The sequence below is a fragment of the Fulmarus glacialis genome, unplaced genomic scaffold (genome assembly GCF_000690835.1).
Source record: "Fulmarus glacialis isolate BGI_N327 unplaced genomic scaffold, ASM69083v1 scaffold7670, whole genome shotgun sequence".
NCBI classification, from domain to species: domain Eukaryota; kingdom Metazoa; phylum Chordata; class Aves; order Procellariiformes; family Procellariidae; genus Fulmarus; species Fulmarus glacialis.
Window position 1 is genome coordinate 66,221 of NW_009188276.1, and position 26,422 is coordinate 92,642.

Sequence of the window (26,422 nt, forward strand, 5' to 3'; positions counted from 1 at the left end):
CCTGTGAGGCAAAAAGGGAGGCATGTCAAAGTTGTCCAAATACCTGTTTGGGAGCTGCCTAATTCCAGAATTTAGACAGTGAATCACTAAACAAATAGACTGATTTTTAAAAGTTATAATCCACCAACAGTTTCATAAATCATTATTGACTTCAGTGGAGCTAAGATGCAAAGCTGGTACTCAAGCTACTATTTTAGATTTAGCATTCCGGCAAATCACACCACAATTTTCCAAAATTTTAAATAAATTTAAAGAAAGTTGTTTGTTGCTTTTCAAAAAGAGAAAACACAGTAGTTATAATGGAAAATGTCTTTATTACTAAATATATTTATACAATAGTTTTAAATCATAATTCTGTATGTTTTGAAATTGTGCTAGCATTCTGTTGTTCTTTAAATATTCAGACTTAGCGCTTTTTCCAGGTAAATTTCCGTCTGGCTCCCTCTTGACCAGGCTTCTTCCGTTCCTTCACACGCGGGTCAAGTGTTAGTAGTCCAGCTACAAAACACAGAAAAGCACCCATTTGTTTACTGTTATTAGTTAATATTACAGATATAATACATGTGGGAGATTCAAGGCAACCAATAACTTTGCATATGAATTGTAACATCCAGAAGGGTAAGGGTTCAGTATAAAACACACTAAAAGGAATTCCATCAGATCCTCTAACATTTTAACTTTTCTTTAGTAACTGAACTTTCTTTATATTTTACTTACAAACCACTAAAAAAATCCACATTGTTTTATACCTATATTGCTTACGCCTTTAGAGCAACAGTCTCCAAACTTATTTTTGATTGTGCACTCCTATCAGTAAAATATTTTTGAGCATGCACCCCCAATACATATGTACTTATACACTTATAAATTATATACACTACTGAAATTCTAAGATTTTCTTCCTGCATCCCAGTGGATCATCTTGCGCAACACCGGGGCGCACACAACCCACTTTGGAGACAACTGCTTTAAAGCACGCTTAGTGTTTCCAAAGTATATTTGGCAATGTCCATAACGTGTTCAGAATTATGCTGATCTCATCACAGATATACCCAACTCATTACAATGTCAGTATACAGGGGTATTCCTAGCAAGTCATACTTGTCAGTACCGAAAAACTATAACCAAAGAAACTTTTTGCAAAGATACTAGCATGAAGATAGCTTTACTTCCACGGATGGCAATAGAGTGAAAAAATCATAGCTGTTGTGCCAGTAATACATGCAGGTATTCTCCCTACTAGTCCAGAAAAAACATAGCTAAAAGCTCACTGTTCATAATTCTGTATGAGCTGCATCTAATCACTGAGAAGCATCAAATACTAGAGTTATCCAAGTAAGTTCTATCTTATCCTAGGTAATTTGTAAACTCTAAATAAAGCAAGAGAGGAAAGAAGCGCCTTCAGTCTGGCTAGTTGCATGTAATTTATGCTCATTACTATCCCTTCAAAGCTAACCCTCTAGCGTTTAAGTTCAAGAATAAAACTTTTTTAAACATGAACAAGATATGACTAACCAAGCAAAACAAAATACAATCTTAGTACCTTACGGCTCACTAATGCCTGATCCAGATTTATTTGTTAGTGAATATACACTCATGTTTCATGATTCTATGTTGAGGCAATATAAGCTGGTTAATAGACCTAAGAGAGGTCATGAACAGATGGAAAAATGCTCAGGAAGTCATCCAAAATGTACACAAAGGATGCTAGAAACAAGTGAAAACAATTCATAAGTAAATGCAGATCCCTTTCATACAATATACAAGGTTTCACTGGGATTATTTACTCAAATTTGCACTATCTGATCCTTAATGATCCTTGTATTAATTCAGTTAATTACCAGAAACACATCAAGAAACACTGAAATAATTTCAATTCCTACCTTGCCTCATGAATTCCACCTCCTTTTCTGTCACGAAACTCCTTAAGGCTTTTGCAGATGCTAAACGTATTGCTCCAGCCTGTGCAGATCTTCCTCCACCAGAGACTGTGCAAACCATATCATGTTTTCCAACTCTGTCAAGAAACTGGAAAGGGAACAACAACTGTTCTCTAAAAATAAAAAATAATAATCATAATAATAAAAATTAAATATATACATGTATATAAAGTTACATGCTATGTACATTTCTTATCATAGTATATACAAAAACACAGTTAACTTCAGACAGAGACCCAGAAAGGCATTCATATCTCTAATTTCCTAAATAAACTAAATAAATGGGAAATTAGCAGCTAGGAGCATATTCAAACTGCCAGTGGTAAGTATTTTAAGTTCAGTTTTATAACTACTTTTGTTTCATTAATTATTTATAGATGCCAAGATCCGTCAGCTCTGGATATTCAAACTGAGCAACCTCTCACTTTATTCTTGAGCTCAGAAACCACAATATAAAATAAAAGTCACGTAAGAGAGAGAAACTTTCTTATGTCAGCCTATGAGAAGTCTTCTCTATATCAGACTGTGCACATCCTCCAAAATCTGAAACTTTACATGAAGTGTCTCACCTTGTTTGCTTCCACTATGTTACTGTATGCCAGAGTAATTACACATGCATACAATTTGCAAATCTCTCAGGAAATACTTAAAGACACTGTTTATTATTTATTTATTTTTAAAATAAACTGCACGCCCTTTCTAAGTGGACCAAAATTTGAACTATCCAAATAGTCTGTGCTCTTGGTTTTTGCATCCCTTCAGAAAGGGAGAGACAAGAAACACAGAGCAAGGCTTACCTATTAGTTCTTATACTACTGAATCCTGAGAACTAGGAGAAAAAGCAAGACCAATTTTCATAAAACAGATAGTTATACAGAAACAAGAACATAGCATCAATTCTGTGGAACACAGCACCAAAATCTAATTGCATGGCATGACTTTTGGTGGAATAATTTAAGTACAGTAAGAATACAGCATTTCATAGTGCTCTCACCTGTCCTGCAGCACTGGGAAGTAATGTAAAACATCTATTCCATTCACTGTAATTTTTCCAGTCCCATTGTCATAAACTACTGCAGTAGCTCTTGCGGTTTTTCTTGTACCTTAAAGGAATTAAAACCAATCTGTTATGAGGCTTCAATATTCTACAGAACTTCAAGTGCCCAAGAAGTTAAGCAAATCTCAACACTTTCATACGGTATCAGCTGTTTCTTTTTGCAGACTGAGGTAACAAAAAAAAAAAATTTAAGAGAAGGAAATAAATACAAACAATGAACAACTAGCTTTTAATATATTTTAATCAATGTCTATTAAGACGGGGGGGAAGAAGTGTGTGTTGGGAGGAAGCAGAGGTAACACTCTACCTCCCATAACTTCAGCAGATCAGGACATTTTCTTCAACTAGTGATGTCACAGTATATGAAAATCAACAGTTTGTTGAACACCTACATTTACCATAAGTACAATTTCTAGTAATACTAAAATACCTTATAAAATCATACAAAGGTACAGAAGTTTAAGAATATTCACATGGAAAAAAGTTAACACTTTATACTGGTATAAGCAGTGCCTATGCATCATTTAGCATAGTTTCCTCAGAAATTACTACTTAAACTCAGTTCTCTCTAAGTGCATTAGCTTCAAATTAAACCATGACAAAATCCTGTGCTAAAGCCTAAGACCAGTCTTCTGTAGCACAAAGGAAGCAATAATTCTGATAAAGGAATTATGAAACAAATTAGACATTTTTCTTAATTTAGGGCGATGATGGGACACAAACAAGACTGTCCCTGAACTTACAAAATCTGATGGCTTTTCTTAAATAACATGGGTTGCACCTTTACCAAACTTCAATAACTACTGTTCTGAAGACACTACTGAAAACAAGAGTGGATTAAATCCCAGTTTGGTGCTCTCACATCTCCTTGTTGTCACGTCATCTTGAAGCCAACCCAGCTAGAACAGAGCTCTCTAGCCATTTTGCCCCTCAAATTCTCTGCAACCTTTGTTATTATCATCTGCTGCCTGCTGCTTAAGAATACATGTCATCTCTGACTACAATTTCTCTTAAATGTACAGCATAGATATAAAGTACGTGCATGCGCATATGCTTTGTCCAGAAAGTCGTCAGACTTTCCTATCCATGTTGTTGCTACGTTATTTTTTCTAGGCAATCACTCATACCATGTATCATATCATTCTTCCACTACGTGTCCCTCCACTGAAAATGTAAGCAGCCCGTGTTTAGAAGATACAGAGACCTTCATAGCTTTTCTCTAACATCCCCTCTGTCTCAGTACTAATGACTGATTCCCATCTCTGATCCATAATGCTAGCCGTGGTTCGTCCACTTGTTTAAAAAATTTAGGAATTCCCTCTTTGCATTTTCCTAGGTGTCCTGGTTTCGGCTGGGATAGAGTTAAATTTCTTGCTAGTGCTGTGTTTTGGATTTAGTATGAGAAGAATGTTGATAACACACTGATGTTTTCAGTTGTTGCTAAGTAGCCTCCTAGTCAAGGACAGCTCCCATGCCTACTGACTGAGCTAGGTACACAAGATTGGAGGGAACATAGTCAGGACAGCCAGCCCAGCTGGCCAACAGGGTATTCCATACCATGTGATGTCATGCTCAGTATATGAATGGTAAGCGTGTTCCAGGAAGTAGCGATCGCTACTTGGTTATCGGTCAGCGCGGGTGGTGAGCAATTGCATTGTGCATCACTCATTTTGTATATTCTATCATTATTATTTTCCCTTTTCTGTTTTATTAAACTGTCTTTATCTCAACCCACGAGTGTTTCTCACTCTTACCCTTCCGATTCTCTCCCCGTCCCACTGGGACTCCCCGCGGGGGCGTGAGCAAGCGGCTGCATGGTATTTGGCTGCCTGCCAGATTAAACCACGACACTAGGCTGTCTAAATATCCAAATGCCTTGCTATTTATTCTTTGCATCTTCAAAACTCTCCTCTGCTGGACTGCCTACAAAAGTCATGATAACGGTTACTTAGTGGTCTAAGCATGCCACTTTTGTATTAAGCAACAACACTGTTACATCCATGGAATTCTCGTATGTGTTTGTACTCCTGCAGTCCCGCGCCCTTTATGTTCAACAGTCAACTCTTACCAGCAACGAAAGTCCTTTTGTATCCTGTAACAGGTAGAACAACAGGGTCCTCTCTACAGAGGTACTATTGTATAGAAATACAGATACAAACTAACAGTTGATAGACTCTGTGCCAAAAACTTCCACTTTATTACCAGGCCATGTCATAACTTAGTATGCCATAACGTAATTAACAATTATACATGCAATATACACATAAGAATATAAAAAGAAGTAGTGACACACTCAGCAGTGTTGTACATACTATAGAGAAAGTAGTTTGAAGAGGAAAAAAATCCTGCATCATTACCAGCAAACTTGAAATGATTACCTTCACCAGTGCTGAAGGCCACTCCTCGCTCATCATACTTCAAGGGCTCAATAACTACCTTTTGTAATTGCGCAGGAACAACTTTGGAAAACTTTTGTATATACTTCTCCTCGATGTCACCACACGGCAACGTCATCAATTTTTGTAAGAGTTGAATAAATCTTGAATACTGTAGACAACAAGACTTCATTAAAGGATGCAAGTGTAATTGCATTTGCTAAAACTTTCTATTTTTATATAATTGATCTTTCCTACTTCATTTTTATTGATGATTCCTGACAAGATGACACTTTTGCACCTACATGCTGGTTTAAGAACAGCATGCAGATGCATCATTTGCTGTGTGACTAAAGATACCTAGTTCTTTCTTCAGGCAACAACGAAACTTTAATTCAAGGCATAACCAATCCCTTTGTAATACAGGATTATTGTATTAGAACGAAGTTCATCTCACTTTTAAAAAGAAAACACTGAAAGGGGGGTCTTCATTCTTTTATTATTGTTTTATTAAAATGGCAAAAGGAAACGATTTTCACCTCATTTTCAGTAAGTCAGCATGTTCATTGACTTGGAAATAATTTTATTTCACTAAACTGAACCTCTTAAATGATTATATTTCATAATATATACAGGAAATACCTATCTTTCTATCTTTGGCTGTTCAAGCTGAGTTACTTTAATGTTTATGATTTCCTTTAAAACCGAACAATCAAGCTATTTAAAAATTCAAGAGATACTTGACTTAAAGGGCAACCTCTTGAAATAAATTATCCTTTGCTACTGTGTGGTTCTCCTTCCCCCTTACACCCCCCTCCAAAGTTCTTCAACATGTGATTAAAGAGCAAACACCACTGTGTTAACCCATTTGAGCTATAAGCTGGGATGTCCTGTTATGAAGTGTTACTGGCAGAAGCACTAGACAGCTGGTCACTGGATATAAAGGTATGCTATTATCTAAAATGGATTTTTCATACAGATATCATAACCTTATTTTTGAAGTTTTCTTTACTTACAAGCTGTTATTAAAAGTATTTTTATTCTCTCTGCTACGAGAGTCTTCTGCACAAAATTAATACTTTTCTTGTAACCTACCAATAGCCCCTGGTACTCTGACATCACTTAGAAAGCTACTTCTGTCTAATGATATGACACAGACACATGGTATTCTGAAGAGCAGAAATATAAAAACACAAAAATTTAAAAATTATAGAGGCTATAGATGAAGAAAGCTTCCAACAGTTTTCACTTGCAGAGTGCAAAGGAAAAAAAAAAACCAATAGCTCTGATTTTGTTTAATAATGCAAACACTACAGAAAATTTTGCTGCAATGGCAAAATACAAGAATTTGAGCCAGTAAGACTGGTAGCTCATACCGAGACATTTCAAATACATTTAAACAATGTTTGTTCCTATAGGCTGAAGCTCTGTGATTCTACATGTGAGAGGCCAGCATGTAAAAGGTTTTGGGGTTTGGTGTTTTTATGGTTTGGGGTCTTTTGGGGGTTTTTTGGGTTTTTTTGTTGTTTTTAGTTTATTGCAGTCTACTTTTACAGATGTAGAGTGTAAATCAAGAAGTTCCTGGCACTCTGAAAGGAAAAACAGCCATTCCAAATGCAGGAGCTACTGAAAACACTGAAGTCATAAATGCTTCTACTGCGAGCAAGATAGAGGTAGTCTCCTGGGTATACCAGGATGGAAAATTCACAACAATGATTTCTTAACTTATGCTTACGGACCACAGTCTGCTCCAGACCTTTTCACATCGCCCATAGACAAGGAAGCCATCACATGTTACTGTTCTGGATGACAAGTGAGCTAAGGGCATATTTGCTGCTGCTATGCTATTTTTGCAATGATGCTGTCTACAGGACAGAAGAGATTGAAGAACACTCTATTGGGATGCTCAGACAAGTTATATTCCCTGGTATTATCATATTCAATCTTAAACTTCTAAAAGAAAACTGAAGCTGGCCACATAGACCAATCCTGCTGTTACAAAATCTAATGCTATTTAGGGGACTGTAGGAAAAAGCTGAGTGAGAAAAAAGTGTATGACTATGAGGATGAATAGTCTTATTCCCAGAGATACATGTGAAGAAGGACTCCAAATCTAGACAGTGATACAGTTTGCAAATACTAGGGAAACTGCAAAACCCTCCTCTCTCCCACAGTATTCACATCAAGTAGAATATAACAAGGTATCAGTATCAGACCACAGATCTATGTAGCTTTGTATCTTACTTTTGGTATTTGATTCTGTAGCCAATCACTAAGAAGAAGGACTCCCAATTTCTGATCAGTCTTCCCTGTGATTTTTCTATCACTATCATGTCCTTTTTAAGACTAAACAATCAGAAACTCTGTGCAGGTTTACCATTACACAAATCCGTCATGTTTCCCACCTTGAATATTTACCCCTTCTCTACAATAAGCAACAGAGGTTCTAGCCCTGTCCGTTTTTCATCTGTAACTAGAATAAATGACTATTTATTTCTATTATAAAGTGTTACTATACTCCATTCCTGACTACATAATTAGATGACAAGGAACAAGTGCTCTAGGCCTCACAATGTTACCAGGAAAAAACCTAAACTATGTTAGTAACAATGGAAAACCCTTAATAGTTCTGTACTGTGCTAGATAAAAAAAGTGAAAAGTCACTTTTCAAGACAACATGAATGTGACAGTGCTGTGACCATATATAGACTTCATGAGAAGGAAGAAAATTCTTTCAAAGAGCACCTGCTTCTACATAGTACCTTTTCAGCATCCAAAAATGCACCCAGAGTCCATATTTTTAAGAGACAAGCCTCCTTAAGATTAGAAAGATTAATTACTTACATCATCATCTGACAGTTTTTCTAACAACATTTCTTCCAATTCAATCTTAGTCAGCCATCTGCTGCCAGCCAGGTTTCTGTTTAAAATATCGCATATATTCTCCCTTTAATTAACCATGCAATTAGAGTTACATCACAAAGGACCACACATACAGTCAGTCTTCGATCAAAAATACATTTTCCATTACAAATGAATACAGATCACATTCCTATAGTAAACATGAGAAGGCCTACTTTAAAAAGATCTGTCTTTTGAAAGGGATGGTAACTTCACGTATTGAATTAACGACATGAAAATTATGAGTATCAGTTATGCATTATTCATATTATTGAAGTCCAAGATTGAGCCAGAGTAATATTGTAATAGTAAGCGATCTTCCTCACAGCTTAGGACTTAATTTTAAAAGCCTGCTGCTAGGAAAAATTTGGTTTACAAGGAGCAAAGAACAAAATCAAAGGCAGAACATTAAAATCAAATTCTGAAGTAACAGAATTCTGCCTCCGGTCTTTACTTTTCTGATCAATACAAAAAATTCCACTAGCAGTAAGCATAGCTGAAGTACTAATGCAGCAATGAGACACTGTATTCTATCTACTGTGTAATCTTGACCTGCTCAGCACAGAAACGGCACTGATGATAGCAAAAGCAGAAATTTCTAAGAAAACAGCCTCATATGGAGATGCTAACACAAAGAAAAACCAATGCTTGAAATAAATCTTTGTGAAATATGTATGATACACAGTGACCAACTAAACAGAACGTCACCATAAACATACATGCCAACCTTAGCAGGTAAATTTAAGGCAAAGCTGTAACTACTTTCTTACCTCTTCAGTTTTTTTAGAAACAATCTTAATGAATGTTTTCAGCAGCATTAAGGAAGCTGTGATTCAGAAAAGCACTCCTCCTGAACGTGATTTTAAGTAGTACTTCTTCTTAAGTATGTGTTTTAATGATTTTCTGAGTCAGGGCACGAGAAACGTTTATTTAGAAACAATGTTGGTTTTAACAGTAATTTTAAAAAGTTTCCAATCCTGACAGACTCAAGTATATATCTACATTTACATATTGCTACTTCCAGTGAAGTCAATGAAGTTTTTCACACGTGAAAAGCTATAAACTTAAAGTAGTTCAAGATCAGGTCCTAACCCTACAGTTAATATTACAGAATGCGTCCACAGTGGATTATTTTCTGGGAAAAAAAAAAAACAAACCAGCCCTTCCCACCCATCCTCTACCTACACAGAGATAAATTATCCAGGCTAATCTCAGAGGAAGTACCATATCCAGCGTGGAAAATAAGTCTCAAAAATCCTTCAAATTCTCTGAGCTTTTACAAACCTAACAGGGAAAAAACCTTTCAATTCTGACTAGCTTTAGGTCATTTTTCACATCAGTAAATCCACTGGCTGAGCTCTGTAAGGAGTCAGGTTATTTTTCAGCAAGAAACTAAATTCATTTGTTCTCTTGTCTCATCAGAAGCTAACATGAATCTACGATAAAACATTCTGTGGGTCATAGGACACTATTTATACCATGAAGAAACATAAACTTCTGTTATTTAAGAAACTGAAATAATCTCAGCAAATTAATCCTTTTTCTTCCTAACATAAATAACAAATGGCTGAAATTAAGAAATGACAAATCAACATGATGTGCAACTGGAACAGCACTGGCTAGAAAACACACAGCAAGAACAAAGATAAAAACAACTTGGACAGTGAAAAAGTAACTATACAGAAAAGCAGTAAACGCCAAAACCAAAACTTTGTAGCTGTATTCATTTCTTTTAAAGACTTGCTTAATTTAATATTCTAATATATCATAAAATCCTTGCAAAAAATCTCAAAATAGAAAATCAAGAATACAGCCTAAGAGAAGCAAACAGTTCTTCAAGCATATACCCATTTCAAAGACAATCCTGACTGTATGCGCTAAGAAACTAACAACTGCAGCATCTCCCATAGCTTCTTCTGGTTGACATGTATCTTTTCTGCCCAGTGGCTAACTAGCTGAAGAGCTTGCTGTGCATACCAGAAAAGTTAAAGAGGAAAAAGAAGAGAAACTAAATTCAGTTACTAATAATGGTGATATTTAAACAAATCCAACCAAATAAACTTTTCTAAAATTACTATAGTTTTTGATGATTTAGATGTTCAAAACCATTAGAAGAAAAACAGTGAAATTAAGTATTTTGACACTCTTAAAGTTAAATATTGGTAAGTAAAAATATTCAAGAACTGTAATTAATGAAAGACTATTAAAGAACTCAGCTTTAGGCCTTAGGATCTTTCCAACAGATAAGCAACTTGCTTGGTATTTTAAAAGGCCTTGTTTTCTTATAAAAAAGTTTACCTCCTTTTTCAAAAACCTTTAATAAAGAAATAATTAGAAAACTTCATATACAGAAACACAGAATCCTGGATATTCTCTGCTTATGTTCAAATCACACTTCAGAACTTTTATATAGGACAGAAAATTGAAAAGAGCAGGGAGAGATTAAAGAGCAAGAGAAATAGGTGGGGTTTCCCTATTTTAGCGTGAGAAGTGAGCACTCCGTACATACCTACTACAAGACAGACTTTTCAACCTGAAATTACCATTCAAATATTAGACAAGTAATATGGAAAAAGTCTGAAAATGCGTTTGTGGAATAAAAGGCAGGTAGGGTGGGAAACTACAAGAAGCGCCAAAACAACATACTGAAGCATTTTAAGAAAACTAGTATCAATATTCATTCTAACTGGAAGTCTACCTTTTCTCCTTCTGAGGAGGAAGGTCTTGAGCTGTCAGTTGGTCTTGGTATTTCTGAACACTCAGCAATTTTTCATATGTTTCCTAAAATGTATATGGAAAAAGTATTTAAATGCATTTTTCCATTTCATAGTTAAATTTTGTTATTTAAAACGACATGTTTATGTGGTTTTACTCTCCAAACATTTAAAATGCAGAGGTCAGAAAACAAGCAGAGCTTGGACAATTTAAAAAAAAAAAAGCAAGTTAAATCTAAACCAACACACATTTAGACAGTATATATAATATTTTCATATGCAGTTCATAGCAATTAATTTTGAATTCTGCTATTTGTCTTCAACGGTGTTTGTTGCCTTCTTACATATGCTTGTAAAAAAATTCTCAACTGTATACAGAAAGACAACTACATTTGTATAACGGATGTAACTCCAAAACTTACTGCACGATAATTTCATCAGTGCATCCACATTTTAGTTTGACTTCCTGAAAATACTGACATGGTTTAAGATCGTAAATAATTTCATTTAGTTAGATTTTTGCACACTTAGAGCGTCAGCTTTATTGGTGGTCTGTCAGTCAGAACTCCCTCTTACCCGGGCATGTCTATAGGGACACATATAAAGTTGTACGTTTACCATAATCAGAATTTCTGTTCTTTCAAATGTTACAGATATATTTACTCTGAATTTTCAGTATTTTTTTAAACAGTTTTCTCAAAATTCTTAGCTATGCTATTATTTTCAAATAATGCTGTGACAGTGATTTACCACTTCAGAAAAACAAAAGGAAAAAATATTCTAAAAAGTCACACTGAAAAAATTACAGAAGAAACATGCTTTTAATAAAGTATTTTCAGGGTTTTTTTTCACTTCAGAAACTTTTGGAGACTATTTCGTGCTAAAATATAACATCTAATACCCTGAATTACAACAGTGATTCAAATCACAAGTTAAATAGGAGTATTTGGAGAAATAATTATAAATTATATTGAAACAAAGCAGGATTGTTGTACTACAACAAAGTACTTAGATGCCAAATAATTTACGTCCATTAACAAGTGAAAATAGAAAGCTTAAAATCACTTTCATATACCTAATTAATATAATGAGTTTTAGCAAATGCTAGAGAGAAACTACGGTGTAAGAATTAGCGGGGACAAGGAACAACGGTTGGAGGGTTTTTTTCTTTGTATTACTTACAAAAAACAGTAAAAGAAGAAATGTGAGACAGCTCTGTATTGTCAGAAATTAACCAATGAAACACTAGTTCTTAACATAATACTGGGATTTGCAACAGGATGCAATGAAATTTCTGCAAGTCTATGTTAAAAACAAAAACAAAAACCTTGCTTAGTTATAAACACCTACTGTTCAAGCTGATTTATCCGCTAATATAAAAATACACCTGCACATATTCTAAAAATATTTGTACTTAAAAGTGTATGAACTAAGAACAGATTGTTATCTGAGCTGCATTCAAAGCATTTAAACAGGGACAATTCACTGAAGTCTTTGATGCAGGTCATTGGTGACATTTTTAACAGCACAGTGGAAGAAAAGTATTTTTGGAATAACTCCACAGTTTAAAATCCTGAGGTACAAAATTGTCCACTTTTCTTTGAGACAGCATAAGAACTCATATATTATAGTAGTATGCTTTTCAGAAACCCTTTATTTTTGATAGAGGTAACTGTATCAGACAGGAACTAGGAAAATTTTTTTAAGTTGAAAAAAAGTCTATTTATCTTCAAACGCAGGAAAATTCAGATAAAAGAGCACAACAAATCATATTTTCCAGTATTTCCAAACCTCACAAATATATCTGTAGATCTCTAAGATAACAAGATATTGTAGGACTACTTTGGGAAAGATTCATGTCACATCACTCTAATAATCTTAACGGCTCCATTCAGAGCTGACTATTAGGCTGCAAAAATTATTGACTATACATTAAAAGCACAGACATGGTTTGGGTTAGAAGGCATGAGGTGTGCCTGACACCAAGCAATTTTTAGGCATCTGCAGTTAGACATGAAAAAGAATCTGTATGGAAGCTTCTGCTCTGGACTGTAGAGGGAGGGAAGAGGAGGGGAAGGAGGGCTGTGGCTGCCCCTCAGCTACCTGGGGAGAGCTCAATTGGAACAAGCTTAGAGATTCCTGTGAGTTCCATGAGCTTCTGCATTTGGAAGAAGTCAAATCAGGCACGAAGAATATATTTTGGTGTTAGATGATCAGAAAAGGTACTGGGTACTAGGTCTTATAAATGTATAAGGAGGTTTTTCACTTTACTGCTAGCTCTTGGCTTACCTCTTGCCTTCATAAGGCATAGAGTGTCACCTCCCTACCTGGCAAAAGCAGCTTCCAGTCTGCCTCCTCACAAATACCCATCATCCTCACTACACTCTGGCATATACATTTATGTATTGGAATGGTCAACAAAAAATACATGAACCAGGAGCTCAAAAAACCCACAACCATATCACAGTTCTTTTTTAAAGAGCAGGAGGAGAGAATCACAGTTGTTACCTTAGGACAAACTGACTATAGTCAGAATTGCTTCTAAAGAGCAACTGAAGTATTTTGAGGTAACATGACACAAGTTAAAGGAAGACTTAAGGATTTTGTTATCATATTCAGAAACTACTGATAAACACAGACAAATAAAATGAGATATGGGTTGCCACCCACTAGTTTTTAGCCTCAGAAATTCATTGTTACAATGACAAAGAAAGCTTTACAACAGCCGGAACAGTAAGATTTTCCTGAAGACCCTCCCTAGGTATTCCCAAAGAACACAACACTCCACAGCCTGTTTAAGTTCTAAGAATGTGCACTTCTAAGAATTAAAATGATCTCTTTAAACTGTTATGGTTAAATTGCAGTAATCATTTCCATTCATCTCCACACAGGAGATTAAGTCAAACGACATTGAAAAGTAGTATTTTAAAATACTTCCAAGTGTAAGAGAAATGCTAAATGTAACTTCCTACTATTTCTGGCAATGAAAGTGGACTTGCATCTCTTATGAAATAAAATTTTGGTCTGAAGTATTAAAAAACATTAATGCATGTATTTAATCTCTGAATAGAGATGAAATCAACAGACTAAAAGAACCACTCACGTGTGAAGTAAAGTATGTGGGTAAGCCTTTGCAAAATCAGGAATCGCATGTAATGCCCAATAACTTATCTGACAAATCTTCACTCCCCAATGGCTCAAGAAAGCTTCTGAAGACACACTTGCTTTTTCAAAGCTGGCAGGTGAAGATTTTACTAATCACTTCAGGATTCAATAGTCCAATTCATGAATCTACACATCTGTGTGTCTTGTAAAGTCAGCTATTACACAATCAAAATAGCTGATTTTACAAGATTGGCTACGTACTGAAACGCTTCAATTTCTAATAGATCAAATTTCAGATCTCTACAAGGATGCTCTCTTTTAAAATTAAAAAAAAAAATTTAAATTATTTTATCCTGCATAAAAATTTTAGGGAAGAAATTAGCAAATGGAACCCTAGAAGGAGAGATTTTAGGGGGAAAAAAATTAATTTTAACATTTTGGATAAAATATGCTGCAGAGCCCACATTTTACATCACAGTTTGCATTCTTCTTTGCTTCTTATGTGGTTTTTACTTCAGCATACTCTTTGGGGTTTTTTAGGTTTCGATTTTTTAAGAGTTAAAATGCTCTATTGTTAAGAGCATTTACCTCTGATACTTCTAAAAAAGTACAAGAAGCACAATTACATAAAATTACTATTTTGCTAGACAGAATGGTATGAAGAGACCATTTTGTCTTGTTCTGCACATTACAAAAATATGACTCTCAAAAACTTTTAAGTTAAACAATGATCAAATATCAAACATTAGTGAAATAGTGTTTCATGCAATAAACATTCTTTTGTGTATCAGAAAAAAAAAATTGTCCTTTTCCCTATTATTCAACAGGCAGAACAAAGGCAACAATGGAGTATAAAGCAAATATCCTTTATGAAAGTTAATTTAATATTCATGTCATAACATATATATTGGCGATTATAATAGATGCGAATATACACAGTTTATTTTTAGTAAGTGGATAATATTATTTCGTAGCATTAATTAAACAAATAATGTTGTGACCAGTTTTATTACCAGCAATTAATAAAATTCAAGTTCCACATGAGTCTATGTAGTAATTAATGGCATACAAGTTTAAGCTAAATATTATGCTTATCCCATTTATTAGACTTAATGTAGCAATTTAAAGGACATCCTCAAATGGGATTGATTATTTACACTAGACTGTACGAACATACAACCCTTTTTTTTTCCTAGCCAAATTAATTAGCTTTGAGACTTAAAAATACATTTTCTTAAATTCACATTAGTCTAATAAGAGGTTAAAACAATGTTGTGAATTTCATGCAGATTTCGGCTTTCATTTGGCTGACTAAAAAAAAACCCTGTTAAACCTCACTTAATGGATTTAGGTTTATAGAAGCCTATTTAATGAAAATATTCAGAAACAGTTGAAGAACACTCAAGTATCCTATACTAATGAAAAATGCATTTGTCAAACCGATTTGTTTGAAGGTGGTTGCCACACTTTAGAAACAAGATGCACTATTCTTTTAGAGATTTCCAAGGCAAGCTTGCATATTCTTTCTAACTGCTAGGAAGAGCTAAAAATAAACTTGTGCTCCTTGTAAAATTTGTAATTTCTTCATTATGATGGAATGCAACAAAACATCTTGCCCTTGGGTTGCTCTGTTTCAGCCAAAACAAATGCAAATGGCTTGTCAGATGACAGCTGTTTGATAAGGCTCCTCTACAAGACCTGCATGCTTTACTTTCTTCCGTGAAACTTGGGATGAAAGGCAGAAGGCAGGAAGAGAATTAATGTAGCATACAGACTAAAGGCAATGCTACAACCGTGATTAAGTAGAAAAGTTAAAAGGCACAGATTTTCCACAGCCTCGCTGCGTGCAACCCATCCGTGTAACAAGTTGACAGGCCTAGCGCGTCAGCTCCATCATCCTCTCCGACAGCTAAAACGCAGCATTGCACCCCTTTTCAGAGAAAATTTGCGTCTGCACCATGAAGCGTTGTACATTATTTCTTAGCACTGCAGGGGGCTCAAGTCCATATGGAACCTTCACAAATATTACCACAGATCAAACCAGCGGCGTTTCGAGGCAGATTTGACATACCTATTTAAATGAACAGCAGGGGTCCTCGGGCTGCCTCAGGCTGTGCAGGAGAAAACCTCTGTGGAAAGCCTATGCTGCAGCTCCATTACTCAGCAAAGACACACTCTACATTTATCATTCATTTCATTTCTGCCAGGGCAAGAAGCTCATTTGCCCAAGGTCAACAACAAAAAAAAAAAAGAGGGGGGGATGTTTTTTATTCTCCCAAAGAAATAAATGTACCTGACAAGTGGGGATTTTGTCCTTTGGGTACGCAGAGCGCAAATAAATATCAGATAATTCTAATAAAAACACTACACTCAGTAAAGCTGTGCATCGAATTTGATAACATTTTTTTTTTTTTTTTTGACAACAGACTAACCATAGAACTAACTTTTTAAGACTATCTAATGAGGAAACAAAATCTGACATGATTGTCCAATTAAATATTTCTGTATACATTATTAATGCTTTTGTCTTCTGCAAGTACATGCAAGAAACACGCTCATCTTTCTATAAACTCTCCTAAAGAGGTAGATAATGTTTGCGCCATTGATGATCATAGATATGAAATGTCTGTTCGTAATCCATGTTAAGAGCCAGGGTCTAGTGATGTTCTATTAGATACAGCTTTTTTCATAAAGGTAAACAGATGCAGATCCTTTACTTCTGGAACCATACTAATCAGACAAAGACTTAAGTTTGCATGAATAGAACAGTCTTAGAAAAATCAATTAAGCAGTTTAAACGCGTATTTTCTTCACACTAAATGTCAGCACAAATAACATTTCCTATAGCTTTGCCCTTCAAGGGAAAAAACCCCACATTTTTGTTGTATATGCATTCTCCGCTACTAACCTTATGCTACTAGCCAGATACAGCCTACAAAAAAGCATTCAGACTATTCAAACCCAGTCCATAGCCAAAACTGTGAAATAAACCAAAATTAAAGCAAGAACTATCATGTAGTCTGTTCTCTTAAATGTGACACCAAAATGCCCCCAATAATGGATACTGTGACATAAAAATATACATTGCATTTAGCTTCAGTGGTGATATTATGGCCTACTGTGAAAACAGGAGTAAACTCAGGAGCTCCTGATACGCATCTCTAGAACAACATGTACTTGACTGGGAGCTAACGTTATTTATTACAGATTATAACATACTTACATGCATTAATGAATAATATGACTGCTTGCCAGTATAAAAGAGAAAGTGAAATGGTCGGCCATCTTCTCCCCACTGGATTTCTAATAAAAATCAAGATTAGACAAGAAAGCAATATACACTCACTAAAAAAACCCCTTGTATTTAATTGCAGTTATAAACCTCTTTCATAATACTGATTACCTTTTTAAATATCAGAGAACAAAGACATTTTACGGGTATTCAACCTATCTGAAAATCTAATGATTTAGACTACCTTGTTAAAAACCAATCTCCATCTGCAATTATAACCAAATATTTAATATAATATTTCTAAATATCGTTTAACATGAGGAATCCCTCATGTACATCTTAAATAAACTTTCAAAGACTGTATAGTTGGTATTACAAATAGAAATATCCATTTTAGAATAGGAAGAAGTACAAATTAAGAGATAACTGAAGTCTACACAATGATTATGAAAGATTAACAGCTCTGGAAAACACTGCTTTAAATCCAGAGCCAATTTTTTGTTAGTATAATATGTCTAAGCTAAACTACGTATTCGTACAATTGCCTTTTGCGGATAACACAACTGTATTCAGAACTTGGGTGATTTTAGGACTTGGTCATGTTGATGATATGTTTGGGATATGTAAATACAAAGACCTATGCTATAGTTTACATAATTAGTTCAGCAAGAAAACATACATTCCATACTATTCAGCACATCCAGTTTATTTTAGTCATTAAATGGTGTTATTTAAGGACAAATAAATTTCCACTTCGGAAAAAAAATCAAACTTAAATATAACATGACAAAGATCTTGTCCAAATAAAGAAAAGTGACAAAAATAAAAACCTGAGCGCTTTTTACAAATTGAACTGTAGAGAAACTCCCAGCCATTTTATCCAGTGAAGTTCAAATGAAGCTATCTATAAGCTATAGACAAAGATAAGACTCCAACAACCTGTCTGATAAGCACAGTATGTATTGCATTGGAACGTTAACGCATAATATGGCAGAAGTTGAATGGAAAGATGCAAAACTTACTAGAACAGAAGGAACACAGGGGCCTTTTACCCACACATACTACTAGTGGAATGTGTGAATTTCCATGTATGCAGCTGTGAAAGCATATTTTGTTGAAATTACTGTTCAGGGAACATTCTGAAGTATAAATTTACATTTTTGTACTTCAAAGTTATCAAAGACATAATGCATAGACAAGACAAAGCTGCCTTAAAAGAGATACTTATTGGAATTGTTATTTTTAGATGTAAATACAAAGACAGACATTTTTACTAGTTAACTCTTACACTCCTCAGGACACAGCTAGCATTTCAAAGAATTCTCTAGTCCTGAAAGCATATAGAATAGTAGCTTAGTTCTGCCATAAAACAGCCCTTGGATTTTAAAACTGCATAATGATTAACTCTGTCTTACCCTTTCGCTTTCTACTTTTTACTTCACGATACCGTGATGTTAGAAAATAACACATGATACCATTTGAAAGCTGAAATTCCAAAATTTCAGATAATTTAGACAGCTTTCTAAAAGACACACAAAGCCCCAAAACCATCAAATATCAATTAATTCCAGGAACAGGAAAAGGAAGGAAGGAAAATTGTAAGATTTCACTGATAATCAGAAGTGTCCATCTGGGACTCGATAGCTCAGCGAATGTAGAATTTCACACCCATGCTACTAGTTCATACTAAACATGAGTCAAAAGTGGACAACAGGTTTTTGTATCTTTTAAATACTCTATGTAAAATTAATTTGGCGATTTCAGTGAAGTTCTCACTGATCAACTGACCAACATACTGGCATATCACTGACAACTGGGACTTCACACGGCGTCTCGGGACCAAGACCAAAGACAGTATGGACATAAGCGCAGAGTTAAGACTTTCAGGTCCAACCTGAGACATGACTGGGAGAGTTTCCACTCTCCCTGTTCTCTCAACTGGCAATTTCAAAGCTGTAATTTCTAAACTTTTAGAGCACTGGAGCTACTAGGAAAACTTTTGGTTTAAAATAGTATTAATGAATATTTTATGGCTGTGATAGACAGCTCTGACAAAAAGCTACTGAATTCAACAAAAGGTTTTCCCGTGACTTCAACAGATTCTGCGCATCATCCTACCTATTGTTTATTTTTAAACAATGAAAAACATTTATCTATAGTCAGTTAACAAAATATCTGAAAAGCCCACTGGTACTCCAGAATCCAGCAGTATTTTTTATCCTAAAAACCAGAATATCAGATCAGGCTTTTACTGCTCATGTCTTAGCAGTTATTAGGAACACGGGGGGAAAAAAGTAAATCTGTGAAAATAAGGAATTCTACATATGCAAAAATTCTAATACTTAGAAATAATAATTAAAAAAAAAAAATCTATGAACACTTACTCCTCTGCTCTGGGAAAATTTCAGTAGGATGCTGTAAATAAATAAACAAATATCAGCAAAAGGAAAAAGTTACTTAAGATATCATGCTACAGTTATTCAGAAATGCAACAAAAAAATCCTACCTTCATCATGGGCCTGGCTTGTTTGTCAAATAAACCAGAAGGAAAGAGATACGCAATAGCTCTCTGAAAACAAAAAGAGAGATCATATATGTATTTTTTTCCACAAAAGCATCATCGAAACATTTCTTAGATACTTTCCTGTAGAGAAAAATAGCATAACTTTTGCACAGTAGGCAACCAAATCATTAAAAAAGAGTGCCGCATATGTGCTGTGCTGAAAAGAAAAGCAGATCATTTCCTCATGACTCCTCAGGAAAAGTAGAACTTCATTCTGAAGGTTGTACTGTATCAGAATGAGTGAACTTTCTTCTGCAAACTTTAGTTTTTATGGTATGCATTTATCATAACTTACCAGAACCACTCAAGTGCAAAGACCACCTTTATACACAGTGATTTTCCCCTAAAATTTCAAGTGCTCTGACTTCTAGAGGAAGCAACTGGACAAAGCAAAGTTTTACACACATTTAGAATCGCAGTTTCTACAGACATAGTTTCCTTGAGTCTGAAAGCAACGTTTTTTGTGGCAGTAGAAGATATTTTTACATAGCCTAAGTAAGCATTTCATTGATCACTGCATTGGGAAGCAACTGTGAATCACTACAATCTTTGCTGAACTTGAACTAATTGCTCAGAGAAGAGTGGGACATTCATTACACACTCATTGTTTACCACTGTTTTCACTAAGTACAAGGTACATCATTTGCTTTTACTTAACTAATATCTACCACTATTCATGTGATGTATGAAGTTAGTATTATTTGCCTCCAACAAATAAAGTAGGTATACCAATATTCCAAATAATTCTAGCAATATGTAAGGAAAAGCACCTTTTAAGGTTAAGCTCAACGACAGTTCAACATCATCTTAGTCTCCCTCTTCAACGTACCTAAAACATAATTTAATAAAGGAAAAATATGCATTTATGAGAGCTGTTTATTTCCATTTGTTTTTAAAAACAAAACAGAAAAAGCTAGACATCAAAAACGCCCAGATGTAGGGGTCTGGCAAGTGTAGCCAACTTCAGACAGTGGGTAGTAGAGCTTGAGATAGAAATGTTGTGCTTGTACAGTAACATGGACTACCCAAATAAACCCCTCTGGCAGTGGTCTCGTTTATATTTCCATTAGACAGTATGGAAAAGTAGAATTACAATAAAATCAGAGTTTAAAATCTTCTCTTAAGAAGAATGGCTCTTTGTTGGTTAGGCTACCTTAGGGCTATTACTTGCTGATAATTTTTTCCATGGACATGGAGTGGTTTGTCAGTGCTTCAACCAATTTAATATGCATGGAGCGTAAAAGACCTAACCTATTACTTTCATTAATCCCCTACTGGCATTCTGAACAGAAATTTTGAGAATTCTGAAGCAAACAAAAGGCTTAACTTGATTTTATGAAATGGTAATTTTGTTTCTCTTAGTGACTACTGTATTCCCATTTGTTAGTCAATGGGCATTTTATGCATACACACAGTAGGTGAACACCTATTTATGAACAAATGGGGATTAATTATGATGACAATAGAGAAATCTGCTGTGAGCCAAATGATGTTAAACAAACACCTTATATAATATATGAAAAGAATTTATTACAGCATACTGAGCCTGACTGTGTGTGTACTTAAGACGTACTCTTTATACAAGCATTTCCAGAATTTCAGTCAAAACAGCTACTGTAACTATGACACCTTAATAAATGCCAAATATAACAATTTAACATTTATAATGAAGAGAGTGGCTGCCATCTGAGACCTTCTACTTCTAGAAAGTTTATTTTATATTGCTTAAGTGTATACTCATGTCTTTCACACTAAAGCATAAATCCTGCATTAAGAAATCCTAACATCTACTTTCAGTTCTCCACACAGTAACTAGCCAAAGAATAATAGTTCACTTCGTAAGTTTGCTTTTTTGTTGTTCCAAAATGGAAAGAAATAGAGTCTTCCTGCCTCCTCCCTTTTTATGGGAATGTAATCAAGGATGGGGTATTTGTCTTTACATCCCATTAGGAACTATCCTGGGACGCAACAGGCTCCAGTTTAACTTCAGAAGTTTCATCTTAATTTTAAATGGCTGTGTCCTCAGACTGTACTTTTAGCAACTACATAGCAAGTCAGTGTGCCTCTTGGAAACTTCATTTATAGAAGCTGATTTTGTCTATGCAAATATTTCGGTTTTGTAGAAAAGGGGTATTTCAGAAAAACTGTAATTCTCAACACCCATGTGTACTAGCAATAAAATAAGATAGTGGATCAACCTTAGGAATGACATCAGAATTAGTCTGTCCAAACTGCAGCTGGAACACATAACTATGAAATATTTTCCTGAAAACTTTTGACAATGTCTTCAGATTTGGAACACAGGCTTCCTTTCAGAAATCTCCACGTCTCGAGTCAAAATTCTGTAGAGAATTAACTGCACATTCTGTATTTTCCTGAACATACAAAAAGCAGGTGAAAGTCCCTCTTAAAACTTTATAATCAAGGTTTAAATGCTAGCAGTAAAGTTCCCAAGAAACCTTTTAGATTTAACTGCAGTTTTCCGTTCCAGGGGTCGTTTTCAGCTTAAGGCTCATGGCCCATATCCTTCTTCTAGTGCTTAATTTGACTTGAACTCTAGATGAGAAAGGAAATTACGACCAAGAACTACTTTCTTCAGGCCATCATTTCAGCTATACAAGATTCATTCACCCCACTCTAGCCTCCAGGTTCTGGGCTGCTATTTCACAATTCTATTTGTTAAATCGCACTGTTGCCATTGTCTTTGGAAATAAAACACAACTTTCTAAAAAAGAAACATCCATAATTATTTTCAGTAGAAACATGATTAAAAATCCTGGTACCTAGTAACACAATGGTGTTTCCAAAAATAATGACGTAAACTACTGGAAAAAGGTAGAATGGGTACAGCCTGCTGCTGCTATGAGTTACTAAAAAAAATTTTAGCCATTTCCTTTCAGGATTTGAAGGTGTTTGTTTTTAAACTCTACTGTTGATCCATGCAGCAAAAAGAAAAAAAAACAAAAAAAAACCCAAAACACCCAGTATTCACACCTGTAAAAATAGCAGATCATAATGAATGGTTTACATCAGACATTTCTTAAACTGCATTGGTAAACTTAACATTCCTGTAACAAACTAAAAGGAACCCTGTTATATCGTCACTTGTTGAGGGACCGGATGATTCAATATACTGCCCACAGGACCACAATGTCTTTCACTTGCAGCTATAAGTTTGAATTCAAGCCAGTTGGAATAATGAGAAGAAGCTTCCATCCTTACAAAAAAAAAATAATCATATCTGGCAGTCCTTCAAACATGCAAACCAATTCATTAAATAATCTGTCCAGCATTGCATGTGGCATGTTGTGCAAATTCAGTGTACCTGCCACATCCTCATTTTCCCTCTTCATTGTGCATGTTGCACACGCTGACTTTAGATCCTCCTTCCCTTCCTATCTATCCACAAGCCAAGAAGTTTTGTTGGCTCACTTTCTCAAACGTCAGAGACTAACTCTGAATCAAACAAGTTCAGCTGGGTCAGTAAGGGTTACTTTTTTTTTTAATGTCTTGAGAAATTAAGAATTCAACACTTTAATTCAAATAGAGTTAACTGAGTCATACCGGGATAGAGGAAGGAGACTGAGACAGTTCAGTCCTTAAATAACCTTCCATAAGTAGGAGAGGTTTGGCAGCGCAAATTGATCTTGCCTAAGTGTCTTCCCACACTTTGGTCAAATCTACAGCTCAAACACAAAACATTCCACTGATTTTCGTTGCCCAAATCACATGCAAAGATAGTTATCTAAGTAACATCCAGTGAGGAAAGGTGTTTTACAGAAAACAAGAAAAGAAGAAGAAAAAAAAAGGAAAAAAAACCCTCCACCTGTGGTTCCCTTGCAGCAGCATCCTTTTTGGCAGGGGGCTCAAGAATCCAGCTCATTCCTTTTTAAACACACACGAAACTTTAATCAGCGAAACACTGAGGTGAGAAGTGACACTTTATGCAGTAACTTTTTAACGAAATGCCTGAGCAATAGCTGTTTCAGCTTCTTCTACTTCTCAACTTGATCACACCCTTCTTGCCTCTTGAATCACACTATTTAGCCACTGTACTTCAGCATTTCTCAGACTGAGATATTTGCTGGAACAACTGTTTTTCCTTCTAACCACACTAGCAGTATTCTTTAAAAGTCTTCAGCATCCAAAATGCAGAATATTTGGGGTAGAAACAAGAACGAATGAAACAAAAATGGGATGTGAAATGTTAACTCTGAAATAGCTTTTTTTATCTAACAAAACAGAAAAAGTTAGCAAAAAAAAAAAGCAGTGACACACCTAAGTTTACCTTGTAAAAAAAAAATCCTCCTCTAACAACTAACTACTAAAATTTATTGAAACCACCCCAATCATTTGTCACTTTTTATCTAAAGCTGAATTCTAGCTTGGACAGAAAGAAATTTCAAGTTCACAGTGATATATCATTTTAACCCCATCACTTGGGAAAAAAAAAAAAACAACAACCCACTAGCATTATATAAAAAAAACCACCTTCTTTTAATATTACATTATTTTTGTACTAATCATTTTCAAAACAAAAATTAATGTCTTGTCCAGAGCTTGCAGAGCAAAAAAAAAAACCCAAAACCTGTTGAAAGAAACAGTCATTATTTCTATCTTCACTTCAACGTTTCAAAACACTGAACAGTACTAAAGAGTGGAAAAAAAAAAAAACAGCAGTCATCAGTTCAGATGGACTTTAATGCAGAAGTAAGAAAATACTGATGCAGAGTTTGGCTCCACTGGAAAAAAGAAGTTGAAAAAAGCATTCTAGCTTCAACTATTTAAAAACCAATACAAAATCCAGTATTTCTTGTAAGGACAATGCTGGACAACACACTCTTCTTGAAGACAACAGGAAGTTCAGAAATGCATTTTGTTCTGAGTAATGTTTCTGACATTTCACATATGCCAATATTCACTCATTTCTAACACTTTGCATTGCTAAAATTTGAATGTTATTTAGAAATCAGATGTGCTGAGCCACTTATAAAAGCAACTGAATACAACCTATTTTTCATTAAAGAAGTCTTAATTCATTGAAAAAAACTATACCCCATGAGGAATGAAGTTTTTCCACATTTAACATTTTCATAGTTAACAACCTTACTGGTACTTTTGCAACAATATATATGCTAGTGAAGATAAACGTATATTTTAAATTCAAATTATTCCATCTGCTTGACAACAATCTATTAGGTCATAAGGCAGACAGCAAAGGAAAATGAATGTAGATCTCTAGCTTTTGAGTTTTATTAACTCTTATGGGGAAAGAGATGATGAGCTCATATCTGGGAGAGCATTTAGTGACTGCATAAAAATGAATGATAAAAATACTGGCATATAAATAGGTCATGAAGATTAAGACGCTTTTCTTGTATTAATCTTACTTAGTTTTCTGGGCTTTAAAGTAGAATATCACAGAACTGACAGTAGAAAATGAAGGTGGGCTGTTTACTACAACCATAAGTTAAAGTTAAATCAGAAAATAAAAGGATTACAGACTCAACCGGGAAAAAGCACTAGGTCAGGACTGCAATCTCTATTAATTAGGTATCCCAGCTGGGCAGTGGGTATGCAGCTGTTAACTTGATCAATGACTTACCTAAATGTCATCTCTACTGATTCGCTTATAAATTACCAGCAAGTGAGACTAATGTACAGGTGCTAATTTATTTAAACTGTTCTCTGCAGTTCTACATAGCTTTATAAACTGCATCTGGCACCTAATGTTAGCTGTCAGTTGTACTTAGACATGCCTGTCCTAACGACTCTGTTCATTAGAAATGAGCACAAATTATGAAATATTGTGAAAAATGATACATCAAATGGAATGGGCAAAGCAAATCAATTAGAGAAACTTCATAGCACATATTCACACATAGGAGAATAAAACATCCTAGCTTCAGAGTAAGGTCTATAATACCAATTAAAAAGCAATTGGTAGACTTCTGCAGAGTTATATATCAATTTGCTGGATTTTTTTTTCTCCTCCAGAAATACAGTTGTAATGCACAGCTTAACTTTTCATTCCTAAATAAAAGTATCAGTAAGAGGCAATTCTGCTTCCACAACATCCAGAAGGATTAGCAAGTAAGTCAACTTATTTTTCTGTTTAAAACTTCACAAGGTTTAGCTTTTATTAAACCATACCTAAAACTCCTATGATGTCTACTTCTGAAATACACTACACAGACTGATTAACAGTAGAAGACATGGAAGTATATAAGCACTCATCAGAAAGAATTATTACTGTTCGAAATGTAAAGCTTGATAATTCTCCTGCCAGTGCTTAAGCAGCTTTTATATTTTTATAACAGAAATTTAATTATGCATAGCAGACACTATTACACACACTAAGTATTTTCCAACACCTGATGGAATACGAAGAAATCAAACATGTACCACAGATACTTGGTATCACCAAACAAAACACGACTCTTTTGGCTCCGCTTCTCCGTCTTTTTCAGAATCAGAGTCTGCAAAGCAGTTCCGTACTTGTCACCTGCACTGCATTTGTAAAAACTAATTTCCA

General features: G+C 35.0%; 1 protein-coding gene across 2 annotated transcripts in view; it reads right to left on the minus strand.

Annotated features, from left to right (window-relative positions):
• Positions 1–294: 294 nt before the first annotated feature.
• MRPS9 (mitochondrial ribosomal protein S9) overlaps positions 295–26,422 on the minus strand; it is a 28,108-nt gene continuing 1,980 nt past the window's right edge. Inside the window, exons 2-10 of one of the 2 annotated variants that reach the window (XM_009577993.1) lie at positions 19,831–19,893; positions 19,709–19,739; positions 17,316–17,395; positions 10,972–11,054; positions 8,217–8,292; positions 5,376–5,544; positions 2,935–3,043; positions 1,884–2,053; positions 295–498 (exon numbers count right to left, since the gene is read on the minus strand). In XM_009577993.1, the coding sequence (XP_009576288.1) occupies positions 407–498; positions 1,884–2,053; positions 2,935–3,043; positions 5,376–5,544; positions 8,217–8,292; positions 10,972–11,054; positions 17,316–17,395; positions 19,709–19,739; positions 19,831–19,893 (873 nt within the window). In that variant the 3' untranslated portion in view covers positions 295–406. The remainder of the gene's footprint in view (positions 499–1,883; positions 2,054–2,934; positions 3,044–5,375; positions 5,545–8,216; positions 8,293–10,971; positions 11,055–17,315; positions 17,396–19,708; positions 19,740–19,830; positions 19,894–26,422) is intronic. The other variant, XM_009578001.1, reaches the window with a different exon arrangement.